Source organism: Mirounga leonina, unplaced genomic scaffold (assembly GCF_011800145.1).
Source record: "Mirounga leonina isolate KUSES-001 unplaced genomic scaffold, KU_Mleo_1.0 Mir_129, whole genome shotgun sequence".
Classification (NCBI taxonomy): domain Eukaryota; kingdom Metazoa; phylum Chordata; class Mammalia; order Carnivora; family Phocidae; genus Mirounga; species Mirounga leonina.
In genome coordinates, this window is record NW_023270323.1 from 74,466,612 (window position 1) to 74,479,891 (window position 13,280).

Consider the following 13,280-nt stretch of genomic DNA (forward strand, 5'->3'; position numbering starts at 1 on the left):
CTGGGATCGAGCCCCGCATCGGGCTCCCTGCTCGGCGGGAGGCATGCTTCTCCCTCTCCCACTCCCCCTGCTTGTGTTCCCTCTCTCGCTGTCTCTCTCTGTCAAATAAAATCTTTAAAAAAAAAAAAAAAGAGAGAATAAGAAGACAAGTCACAGACCTGTAGAGAGTACCTGCAAAAGACATATCTGATAAAGGGCTGTTGTCCAAAATATCCAAAGAGCTCGTAAAACTCAACAATAAAAAAACCAACAGTTCAATTAAAAAGGGGGCCAAAGACCTCAATAGCCACGTCACCAAATAAGCCTATGGAAAGATGTTCCACATCCTACGTCAACAGGGAAGTACAAATTAAAGCAATAATGAGATCCCACTGGACCCCTCGAAGAATGGCCAAAATCCAGAGGACGGGCCACACCAAATGCTGGTGAAGATGTGGAGCAACGGGAACTCTCATGCATTGCCGGTGGGAACGCAGAACAGCGCAGCCACTTGCAGGACAGTTCGGCAGTCGCTGATACAACTCAAGTGTACATGAAACAGTTTATGTTTTAATAATGGCCGTGTTTAACAACCGCATTGCAAATTCCTAAAATTTAACAGCAAGCTGCGTACGCTGGACAAGCTGCTCCCACAGAACCACGAACAGGTCTTGTGATACTTTCTTCCCCAGCACGCTTTGCTTTAACTTCACAGAACCCTGTAAGGTTGACGATCTCTTTGCGATTTCTCCCTAATAAGCTGTGGAGGTAACAGTCCAGCCCCATCCATTCAGCTTCTACAGCCATGCTGTGCTCACAGCTCCACACGACCGCGGAAGCAGCAGTAAGTGTTGCAGCGGAAGGGAAATCAATCTCGTGGCAGAACCGGGAGCAAATGAGGACACGCTGTTGGCAGATGGTGCTAATTACCCAGATGGCCACCAGATGGCGAGCATGCAAGCCTCCTCCCCGTGAAACCCACTGTATTGAATTTCAAGGGAAGGAGGACCTCAGAGAACAAACATTTGGGTCTTCTTATGTGACAGAGCGGAAAGCTTTCCTAGCATGAGAATATTTGTGTGTACTTCACAAGGAGAGTAAACTGTCATCCCCCCTCTAATTTTCCATCACACAATAATGCTAATAACTGGGCGTGCATTAACAAGCCACGTACTCGAAGTCCATTAACCCGTGCATTCCATGCGTGAATTCCAGTGAAGTGTGAATAACCATTTCTCACTTTTCCAGATGAGAAAACTCAGCAGTCCTTCAATCCATTTGCTTATTTCATAAATATTTATTGAGCACCTGCTATGATCCTGCCTATAGTAAGTAGCAGAATCAAGATTCAAACTCCAGAAACGCCACTCCGTATCTCATCTTCTTCCATTATCCCAAATACCTGAGCTGTTATTACTTTATTAAACACTCCCCCTCCAAAGCAAAGCTGGTTGGATTTTATGAATTATCACAGCATGGCATGGTACTTTGCCTATTCGATCCAGTTTTCTCGCTTGTAGGATTCTTGAAATTCACTCTTACCCGCTAGTCTGTAGGATTTCAATTATCTAAGCAACAAACAAGTGAAGCTCAACAGCATAAATGCTTACTAACAGACATATCTGATACAGCCAAAATTCCCACTGCTGTTGCTAATGATATCATATACAAAACTGTTTTAATTGGCGGGGGTGGGGAACTAAGTCTAAGTGATGCCAGAGAAAATGCCATATTATAATGAAGACACAGGACACATGAACAGTGTATCAAAAGATGCAACGTGTTTAAAACAAAGCTCTTCCCACAGCCTACAAGACGGCAGGTGATCTGGGGATGTCCCTAACTCTGCAAACACTGCTCAAGCGGTACCTCCCTCTTATTCATCTCACCTCAGGGCCTTTGCACTTGTTCTTCCCTCTGTCACGAAACTCCTGCCCACACAGTCACATGATTCCCTCACTTTCCTTGGGTCTCTATTCTCATTAACTAACCAGAGAGGCTTTCTGGGATCTGCCTAAAAAATGGTCACCCCATTCCCCATCTCTCTTGCGTGACAGATGGAGAACTCTTCATGCTCCGGCTCTCTCCATGGCCCTGCTTTCTCCCTCACTCTGTCGCATTTTTCTTGGGAGCACTTGTCCTCACCTGTCATTGTCATTGTATACTTTTGTTTTCTACGTCCTGCCACTGAAATACAAGTTACATGGGAATAGCAACTTTTGTTTGGGTATTATATTCCCCAATTATATTCCCCTGCATCAATAAATATATTACAAATGAACCCAGGCCTGACATAGACTACATGCACAATAACAAGCCAATGAATAAAAGGAAGAGAGATGTCCTTTTCTGAGCTCAGTCACTGAAGCAATCAGGATAGATATCTCTGAAACTATAAATGGAATGTGCCTACTGAATCCCAGATAGTCTCTTTACTGAATTTTTTTTCCAGTAAATTAAATTGGTCCCCCACAGATATAGTGGTAGCTATGAAGAAAGGCCTCTTAGAAAGCCAGCATCTAGCCTCACAGGGAAAGGCATCATTATGAACAGTGAGACAGTCCACTGGGGAGCTCTGCGGGTCAAGCCAACGCACAACAAAGTGAGACGAACTTAATCTTACGTTTTCTGACCTGGTGCCTTAAGAGGACATCACGTGGTCTAAGCTCTTTGGAAATACCGTTGAAATAGCCAGAGATCTCACATTAACTAGATCACTACTGTTGTTGAAATCCATCCCGGATCCTATTTGGTTTTTACAATGCCAAGAACATCTACGATTCCTGTTTGCCATTAGTGTTTGAATGTATGCTGAGAAATCTAGTCTATCCATTTAAAAAGTGTTTTCCAAAAACAAAATACAGAGAATGGTAATTTTGCTCACTCAAGTAATTATTTTAGGACCCGGAAGAGCCCTTGAAATCATCCAGACAAGTGTTTGTTGTGTTGTGCTTTTCTGGGCCAGCTGGACTTTTCCCCAAAAGAAATCTGGAAGCAGATGGAATGGAGCCTCCTGTGACATGCAACAATGAGCCAGAAACCAGTCCCCTAACCCTCCCACCCCTTACAAGTCCCCAGGGGAGCCCGGGGCGCCCTTCAGAGCTCAGTTAAAAACCACTGAGCCCGTCCGGCCTCATTGCTTCACACACAAGGAAACGAAGTGCGTGGAGACCAGTAATCAGCCCAGGGTGAAGTCATCTCTGACAGGAGCCACGTTTTCCCATTGGCTCCTCCCACAGCCATATAAAACACCATTTATGACACCACATCCGCTCTTACAGATCAGTGAACGTTGCTTTCTCAAGGGGGCTTTTTCTGACACCCCAGACTAACTTAAATGTCCTGCGTGTCCCTTTAATACCATGACCTTCTCTCTCAAATTCTCAGAGATTTAATAGTGTTTTCAATGCACATCTGTGCTCCTAGGTATAAACCCTATGGCGACAGGGACAGTGTCCTCCTCACTGCGTCCCCAGAACCCAGACCTTTGCCTGGAAACCGAACAACCATAAGCACCTTGAGGGGAAGGCCATGTTGTCTTTGTATCCCGTCGCCTGGTTCTGTGCTTAGCTCAGAGTAGCAGCCCAATAACTGTCTTTGAGTTGAATCCAATTGTGGAAATAAAACTACCTGAGAGTCAGGAAAAGCCCTCCTGACCTTCATTCAGGTTTTTCTAGGGTTGGGTGGTCTTGAGCAATTGTCCTACCTAGTTTGTCCTTACTTTGGTCTAAAACAAAAGTTGGATTTGGGAGTCTTAGAAAACCCTCCTATCGGGAAATTACTGTGATGCTATTTTCTTCTGCTCAGAAATGTCCACTGAAGGTGTGTGTCAGGAATTTGAAATAATGAGACAACTATAGAGATATATAAAAATGTTAATTCTAATCAAGAGTTAGTGGTTAAGAGGGGGACCTTGGGAGTCATACCGCATGCAATGAAGTCTTCGTTCTACCATTTACGGGGTGACTGGAGAGTAACTTCCCCATACCTCACTCTTCACTTCCAGAACAAAGGCCAGGATCGAATGAGATCACATAACTAGTATAATTAGGTCCTGGGTACCCAATAAGATCTCAACAAACCTTAATTGACATTATCATCAAGATTATTCAAATGGGAATGATTTCCATTCACATATGTAAAACTAGCTCGATGACATTTTCCATAAACTCACTGCTCTCCCTCTTATGTTTCAGGAGACAGACCCACAAAAGGAAACAAGGTAAGAGAAATCATTAAAATGTGTTTGTTACCCACTCTTTATTTTAGAAGCATGGGGATGTGGACCATGTAAAGGCTTAGATATCACTTGAAAAATATAACCCAGGCGTTTGGTTGGAATTTGTCATTTCTATTTGTAAACCCCAAAATTGTTAAGCATTACTTCTGCTCAGAGAATAATAAATTTAATTTCTGATTCTCTTTCCTTCTGCAGACTCCTTTACCACCTCCTCGGTAAGACACCTAAAATAGAAATTGTATTTTGCTACGCACTTAAATGATTAGTTCCAGAATTTGAAAAGCTCCAGAATTTAAAAAAGAAAAACACGAACAGTTGATAGTTGAGAAATTAAGATGAGCTTGCCAGTGAACAAGGTCGAACAAGTCAGCCACTCCACGTACCTTCACTCATCAGTCCGTGATGTGCACCTTGCTCCCCATCCTTTCCCCGTTTCTTCCCTCCGTTTAGTACAGAAAGCCCCCAGACGGTACCGGCCCTAGGAAATGCCTTCAGGAACTTACAAGGTATAGGCCTATATTTATATATGCACACAGATTTTTCTATCTAGTATATATAGAAATACTACTATTATTCTATTACACATACACGTGAGAGTCACAGCCTTAACTTCTCAGGTTCTTGGTGAGGCACTCTGCTGTCCCTCTCGGGGCCCCAAGAGGACCTCCATCACAGCGCGAACCACCCTTGCTGGTAACCTCTCATGGCTTCTCTCTCTGCCACTCTGGAGGGAAGTCTCTAGAGCATGGACTGTGTCTTTGCTCTCTGCATCTCCAGCCTCCATCAATAGTGCCCGATATGCTTTGTAAATGAGTGAATGTGAGAATAAATGGGTGAGTGAGACATTCATTGACTCTCAAACATGTTCCTAATTCTTTGGGGGCATTTAAAGAGCTCACATGTTCCAGTCTTCCTCAATCTCAGATAGGTGGCATATTGAGAAATCTATGATGCCCTGCAGAAAATGACATCCCACCCTTTGGAAAACAGAACCAGACCAAAGGGCACGTTGCAGGGAGGGAGCTTTACGCTGAGTAGGAGAATGACTACAGTATTCGAATAATCGCAGCTACCTGAAATGGATCAGACTGCCCTGTCAAGGAGCCAGCCCCCCAAAATGGACTTCCCACCCAAAGCTGGGGACACAGAGGACAGGGCTGGTTGAGGAGCCACCTGCACAGTGAACCTTCTCAGACTCTCACTGTGACTCTTCCCACAGGCCACCTGTCACTCTTCCAAAGAAGTACCAGCCCTTGCCCCCCCAGCCAGAGAGCCGCCGGTCACCCCTTCCTCAGAGGATCAGCTTCCCCGACGTCCAGAAAGGGCCCAGGTGACAGGTTTGGTGTTGTTGCTGGTGAGATGCCCAGGGAGGTTGGTGGGCTCGGGAGGGTGAGGAGGACAACCAGCCATCTCGGGAAACAGTCTTCCTACTGTGCTGGGAAGAGCCAATGACGCATGGAGGGAAAAGACTCTTAGAAAACTGCACTTTGATTCTTTAACAGAAAATATACCTTCTTGGGGCGCCTGGGTGGCTCAGTCATTAAGCGTCTGCCTTCAGCTCAGGTCGTGATCCCAGGGTCCTGGGACGGGGTCCCACTTCGGGCTCCCTGCTCAGCGGGAAGCCTGCTTCTCCCTCGGCCTCTGCCTGCCGCTCCCCCTGCTTGTGCTCGCTCTCTCTGACAAATAAATAAAACCGTTTAAAAAAAAAAAAAAAAGAAAGAAAAAATTACAGCTTCTCTGTAATAAAATTGAAACAAAGGCTCACTTGAGACCTGAATTGTTACAGAAGGAAATGTTAAGTGCCAGAAAGGAATCAGGACTTTATATGTAAAAACTGAAAGGGGGCTCAGGCTATTTGTGGACCAATACTGCCCCCCGGCTTCTCACCACCCCGGCTGTGGGAATACAACCGCGTGTGAAAACCCATTTGTCAAAAATGCTATTGCCATTTTGACAAATAACTAAAAAGCCAACTCTATGTCATTAAGCTGACGACAAAGTCCCATTCCCAAACGTGTGGGTCATCTGGCAACCCACAACAATCACAAAATGTAACAAATGCGAATAGGCGCTTTTTTTCCCCCCAGGAGAGTTTGAATTTCCAGAATTTCCTCATTTTAGAAGTCAGAACAGAGATTAACATTTCTCTCTTGTTCCTGCATGGAATGAATGACGCTTTCTTACGGAAAGCTTGAATCAGCAGGTTGGAGCACAAGGCATTAGTTAGTCAGCATTTTTCATAGATAAATTCAAAATATCAGGCACATTTTGAGCTTCTGTGGAAAACCCAGTCATCACTGGTTCTGCTGGGGAACGCTGAAGAGCCTAAAAGGCCATTCCCCCCTTATTTTTCTGGTGAATGTCTCTCCATCTGCTCATCCTTGGCAGCCCCGCGCAAACATACCTCTGACAGGCAGAACCCCCTCCTCTCGCCAGCGCCATTTCCCGTCTGCCGGCTTCTCCACTGGCCTTGCAGTGTGGGGAGGGAAGCAAGCTCTCAGGTGTCGATTCCAACTGCCCCAATTGAAATTTAGGTGCTCCTCCTTATGAACTGGGAGATTGGGTTGGAGGTGCCTCTGCCCTCGGAGAAATTAGCAGTGTCCAGAGACACATTTGTTGTGATGAGTTGGGTGGTGGGACTTCTCCTGGCATCTGGTGGGTGGAGGCCAGGGATGCCGCTAAACACCCTGCAGCGTATGGGACCACCCTGTGACAAAGAATAACGAGCCCTCAAAGGTCAATAGTGCAGAGCTTGAGAAAGTGCTTTAGAGCAAATGACTAAACTTCACCCAGCCCTCATCCTTCTGGGCGGTAAAGTGAGGATAACAGTCATACCTACCACCTACCTCATGGGCCAATGTGAGAATTACACAAGACGAATCATGCCAAGTGCTCCACACTTCCTGCCCAGCACATAGTTGTGACCTTGAGCCGTTTCCTGTTGGCACCCTTGCCCATCCCTCACCCCGTATAATTATTCGGATACAGTTCTGTCTGTTCCACCCCAAAAGGGGGGACTGACTCATTTCAATGTGCGTAGTTCCTGGCGCAATGTCTGCCTGGCACATAGTACACCTTCGATAAATCTGTATTTCCTTCTTCCGTTTCCAGAGGGTCCTAGCCAGACTGGGAGTCACCAAGTTTACTCAGTTTTGATTTCTAGTTTCAAATCGAGAGAAACAGGGAGGGGACAACAGCCAACAATTGACCATGAAACCCATAAAGTGATGTCATCAGAATTGGAAACGTAAAATGTATCATCCCTGATGCTACTGACCAAATAGTCTAATATGTTCAGAACTGGTCAAAACTCAGAGAAGTAAGGAGGTAGAACATAGGATGAATAAAATATCACAGCTGATGAGGTTGTTCAGTGTGGAGAAAAAGAGAGGATCTTCTCTTCCTTCTGTTTCTTCATGCTGGGAAGCACAGGTGTTGGGACCCAGCAGAACTGGGTTTGGATCCCAGCTGAGTCACTTCTGGCTACATCATCTCATAAAGCTCTCAAACGGTTCTGAGTTTCTGTGTTTGTGAAGACAGCAGAAAGGTCCCCATGTGACAGAGTGGTAAGGATTTCTCTAGGGTGCCTAGGAGAATATCTGTCACGGCACAGAAAAGAAAGAAAAACACCTGAACATCATCTCCCATCTGTACCCAAAAGAATTAGGCACCCATAACCCTATTTTTCTCTTGAAATAAAGGCTATATATTCTAGTGCAATGTTTCTCATTCTGGCTTTACATTAAAATAATTAGGAAAGCTTTTTTAAAAGTATTATTCCCCAGTATGTGCTTTAATCACTCTGAGAGGTAAGAAGAACCCATCATGTTTTTTAAAGCTCCGCTGGGTGAATCTGACGTGCAGGCAGAGCTAAGGACCCAGAGGGAACCAGGTTCCAAGAATCTGTCAGTAAAGCTTTGATGGTCTTTAGGCCGTTCCTACATATGCTCCAGCTTCCAGTGTCTAAAATAATACTCCCTTGATCTGCAAATGAGTTCCTCTGCAATCTGGATCACTCCAGCCTATCGTGCAGCCAACACCATGGTGTTGGAATCCTTACACGTTTGCATTTTGCATCCTTTTGGGTTTCTGCAGCCATAGTTAAATTTGTTTAATCACTTTTAGAAGTGGCGAGAACCTGGCTGGGTGTCTTCACCATCAACCCCTCCAGAGTGTCATGACATCCCATCTTCTTGTATGCTTCCGGCAGCCCTCTAAAGTATGGTTTTCGAAGGCTCAGCAGCTGGTTCGTAGTAGGTGCCTGGTAAAAATCACTTCCCTACCCATTGGGCACATAGGGTCACTAAGATTCACAGTGGTTAGGTGACTTGGTCAAAGTTATAGGGCTGGCGTAGGACTGTTGAAAGGGTCAAAAACCTGTGTGAGACACCAGGAAGGTCACCACGAATAAGAAAGAGTTTTGCTGTAGGAGGAGAGCTTCCAAATTCATTTTGAGTTGGGCGCCATATTGGTAGTCAGATGGCCATTACTAATGACCCACATGTGGCCTGTCCACAACCACAGGAGGCTGTGGCTAGGTTCACTTTCTCTGAAAACAGAAGGGACTTTGGAGAGCTGAGCTGCTTCAGCCCATGCAGGAAGGCTAGCGCCCACTCCCCTCCTACCAGCTGCTCCGTGGGCGCTTGGGGATGGACGGCACTCCATCTGGGAGGCTGTGATTCACATGGGGTAATCCACGGCGGCCACTGAAGGCAGCCGACAGCTGCAGCCCTTTACAACGGGCTCTGCTCTCCCGATGGTGAATGCGGCTCTGCGCATTGCTGCAGCCATTTGTCTCCACCTGCTCAGCCAGTCTGTTTGAAAGCTAGGTCTTGGCTTCACAAAACCATTGCTGAATCGAAGCACTTCAGTTCATGAACATACCACTTAAATCCTTCACTGACGACTGAAAGCTGGAAGAGAACTTTGAAGTCAGGGGAATGTTCGCTGGGCATTCTCAACCATTGATGTACCGTTGTTACGATTTTTATCATATCCGTGTACTTAGTATTTTTGGCTCAGCTCATTTTTTAAAGTAAGGAAATGTACTTAAAAGGGGAACATCATTAGCATAACTACAACACAGACAGTTTCAGACCCAAACTTTGAGCCAGTGGCATTTCCTCTCTCTTAAAAGGGAAGACAATTAAAATGCAAGAGCAATATTTGGATAAAGTCATCACCACATGGAGACTCTCTCTTTGACATAATTAGAAAGAGATGAAAAAGGGAATAACTCCCTTGTATTTTCAATACCATGGCATATGCACCAAATAAAAGCATCCTGAGTAATCATCAGAGGAAACGACATCTGCTGAGCTCTGATTAAATACAATGGGTCCACTCTGGGGTCTTTCGGATGCTTTACCTCATGTAGTCCCACAACCACATTGTGCAGAGAGCAAGATCACAATCTCCAGTTTACTGAGAGGGACACAGAAATGCAGAGAGGTCACGAGCCACGACGTCTCCCTGCAGCTTCAGCAAACTCCAACCCCATGCTTCAGGGTTAAGCCAGAATGTAATTTACAGAAGGTACCTGCTATTTAAACAACAAAACTATGGTTTTTCCCTTTGCAACCAGCAAAGCCAGCACCACATCAGTTCAAGCAATCTCAGGGACAAAAATGTACATTCTGATGATTTGGAAAGTGAAAACAAAAAAAACCGGTGGAGATATTGAGAAACCAGAGTCCTTGAAGAGAGGAAGCATGGATTACCAAGAAGATACGCAAATGAGCATGGGAACAGGAACTTACGGGAAATACTGATTTTAGAGTGAATTTAATTATTACAGTTTTGCAGGATGTTGCCATTGGGGGAAACTGGGTGAGGTGCACACATGATCTCTCTGTATACCTTCTTACACGAGCAGGAGACCTACAATTATCTCAGGACGAAAGTTCCATTTAAAAGAAAGCGTGACTGTGAAGGCGTTCTGCAGATGGAAGGTGTTATTTTCTTCCAAATAGCTTTCACGTATATTATTTCATGAGCACCTTAATCAACCCTCTCATTTCTGTGTGGGCTTACCCATTTTACAGGTGGGAAAACCAAGCTTCAGAGAAGGGACTTCACTTCCAGAGGATGAGGGAGCTCACAGATGACAGAGCAAGGATTCAAACCCGGTTTATTTAAAACTAAGCGAAATCCAAGGGAGGCTCAAGAAAGGCTATTTTTACAAGTAAAATGGATTATCCTCAAATACACGCTGAGCATCTATTTTGCACAGGAAAGGATGTCAGGAAGCTTATTTGTGCCATGTGGGCAGTGACCATGGTTTATTGGCCATCTCTGAAACAGAACATGGGACAACTTACACGAGATGAAAGAGGTGGTGTGGTTCGGGGGGGGGGGGGCAGGCAGTTCCCCACCCCACTCTGCCATTTTGTGACTGTGCAGGTCTCCCCCCAACCACCCCCAACCACCCCCCCAAGCCCGATGCCTTCATTTTATAGATAAAGGGAGCAACTAACTTGGGGAGTCTTGTCAACATAGGCATTTCCAGGCCCAGAGACATTGCCATGCATGGAAAACACCCCTACAATTACTTGGGTTCTCACTTAAAAATCCGTTTTTTAATGTTACCACTTCCAAAGCCTACCTTTCCGGAAGCCTCACATTTCCATCGATCAAGTATATTACTTATTTACAAATCAAGCAATTTTATCTAAAAAGAAGGACACTCTGTCACACTAGGTAGGTTAAAGAATCTTAGACAATAAGACTTATTTACAAACTCAGTTAAACCTCCTTAAACATTTGAAATACCTGTATACATCTAACTTTAAACCCTAACGAGCAAAACTTCATAGATCTTTATAAATCTAATAAGGTAAATATATAAATCTAGAAAAATTCAAGTGCTCTCAGTTTGAAATCTTTATAAATGGAGTCAAACATAGCTTGACTCTTGTAACGTAAAGTCACGATCAATTGCCAGAGTCTCTTAAACATTAAAAACAGAATTTAGCCTCAATTTAACCCAAATAATTAGTACTATGGGGTTCAACTTTATTACTTCTGATCATATCTCATTATCTTCCCACTTGCCCCATTAAGAGTGGGAGGCAGGGGGGCAGACGTACCACCTCTGATGGGCTGATGAGCTGGTTACAAAATACGGCCCTCAGTCCATTTCCCTACTACTCGGTGGTCTAAGAGCAGGATGCAGCATCTGAGCGCTGTGTGCTCCTGGGCTCATCTCCATCACCCTAGATCAACAGTCACCTTCTGAGGCTGGTGTTGCTGTCTCAACCTCCCCACATTCCCAAGGACCAGTCTCTCTCCGGTAGACCCAGGCAGACAGAATGTGCCTTCATCACTCTTCATCTGACTTTGACCACATCCCAAGAGCAGTGCCCACTGAGTGCCCCACATTGTCATCCTTATCGCTAGCAATCCTCACAGTAACCCCCCAAGATGAATGCTCTTGTGGCCATTTCACAGATGAGAAAGACGAGGTTCAGAGGGGCAAAGTGATTGAATTGACAGTATCCACGAAAGGCTTGCTGGCTCTTCTGAGACCTGCCCAGGGCACACATCAGCACACTGTGTGTTGAGTTCTTACCCCATCATTCATTCCATGGTCTGTCTCAGTCTCCCTTCATGGAAGCATCCTTCCTCTGACACACGGCTTCCTGGGATCCCGCCGTACCCTACAACTTCACACATGAGACCCTTTATGCTTCCTCAAAGCAAAACACGAAGAACTTTGCAATCAAGCTAATAATAGCAGGTCTGACTGTGCTAATGAAACCCAACACGGAAAACCAAATGTCAGGAGAAATGAAGACGTTATTGAAATTCTCCGAAAATGAGAAGCTGGTTTATTCATGTCCTTTCTGTCACCACCTTTCATATTGCCTCGTAACTTCTTCTGTTGCTTAGAAAATCATGAGAAAAATAACCTGGCTTTTGCTTTATAGTGCAGTGATGAAAATCACACTGGACCATGGCTGTTAATTTGGCAATGAAAATGCAGTCAAAGGTTTTTAAGGGCTCAGAGTGATTTTATCTTGATCATTATGAACTGTATTTTATGTAACACCATATTTGTTTTCCTTACAGGCAGATAAGCTTAAAGGACTTAAGTGAGGTAAGTGGAAATTTTGTCCTCAGAAACAAAGAAGGGATTTCTGTGCATTAGCATCTGTGATGGGCAAGACACTATTTGATTCAGAGACTTTATCACACTTAATTTTCATAATAGCTATGCTCAACTGTATTATTATCTACTGTATTTAAAGTAGAGTTATTAACTCTACTTTAAAGATGAGAAAACTAAAGCAAAACATGTCAAGATCCAGATCTTAGACCAAGGTCTTATTTTGCCACCTGAATATACTCAGGAGTTCACCGGTCCAATGAAGAGCATCCCAGTTTCCATGGAAGACATAAAGCCTCCACCAATGGCGTCCAGCCTTCAGCTTTACAGAAATAGGATGTTGGAAATTGTACTATACCTTGACATTTGGTCTTCACAAGAAAGACAAGCTGGCTCAGTACAAAAAATTTGAGATACAGACCCACACAGACCTGGATTTGAATATACACACAACCCCACCCCTCTTTCTGTTTTCTTGGCCATAAAATAGAGATAGATATACTTCTTTGCAAAGTTGTTGTGAAAAAGTTAAAGTAAGTTAAAGCAGGTGCATAATGACCAGCTGAGCAGTAGAAGCTCAATAAACAGCATGAAAGTCAAGTATCATGGAGCTGCCTTAGAGCCCCTCCACACTCAGCTCCCTAACCCCCAATGAGCAAGTTCCCTAAGAAGTGGTGGGTCCGCTGTGACTGATGAAAAGTCACTGTCCAACAACCAGAGTGGCCTCACCTCATTCCCACTGGCTTCCTAAGGGACTTGGTTCTTGTCTTAGTATTTCAACTATGCTCTTATATCTAGATGGCAGGGGTTAATCTATTTTCTTTCTTTCTTCTGTTCTGTCTGTCTGTCTGTCTGTCCTTTCTTATTTGGCTTTACGAGAATGCCAAAATCAAAAGTCACACTTCTCGTCACTCAGCAAGACACTTACTACCTCTCATCCATCAGATAATCATG

General features: G+C 44.6%; 1 protein-coding gene across 1 annotated transcript in view; it reads left to right on the forward strand.

Moving 5' to 3' along the window:
- CLNK (cytokine dependent hematopoietic cell linker) overlaps positions 1-13,280 on the forward strand; it is an 84,265-nt gene that overhangs the window by 43,718 nt on the left and 27,267 nt on the right. The window contains exons 8-11 of the mRNA XM_035004362.1: positions 4,176-4,201; positions 4,415-4,434; positions 5,439-5,549; positions 12,290-12,317. Of these exons, the coding sequence (XP_034860253.1) occupies positions 4,176-4,201; positions 4,415-4,434; positions 5,439-5,549; positions 12,290-12,317 (185 nt within the window). The remainder of the gene's footprint in view (positions 1-4,175; positions 4,202-4,414; positions 4,435-5,438; positions 5,550-12,289; positions 12,318-13,280) is intronic.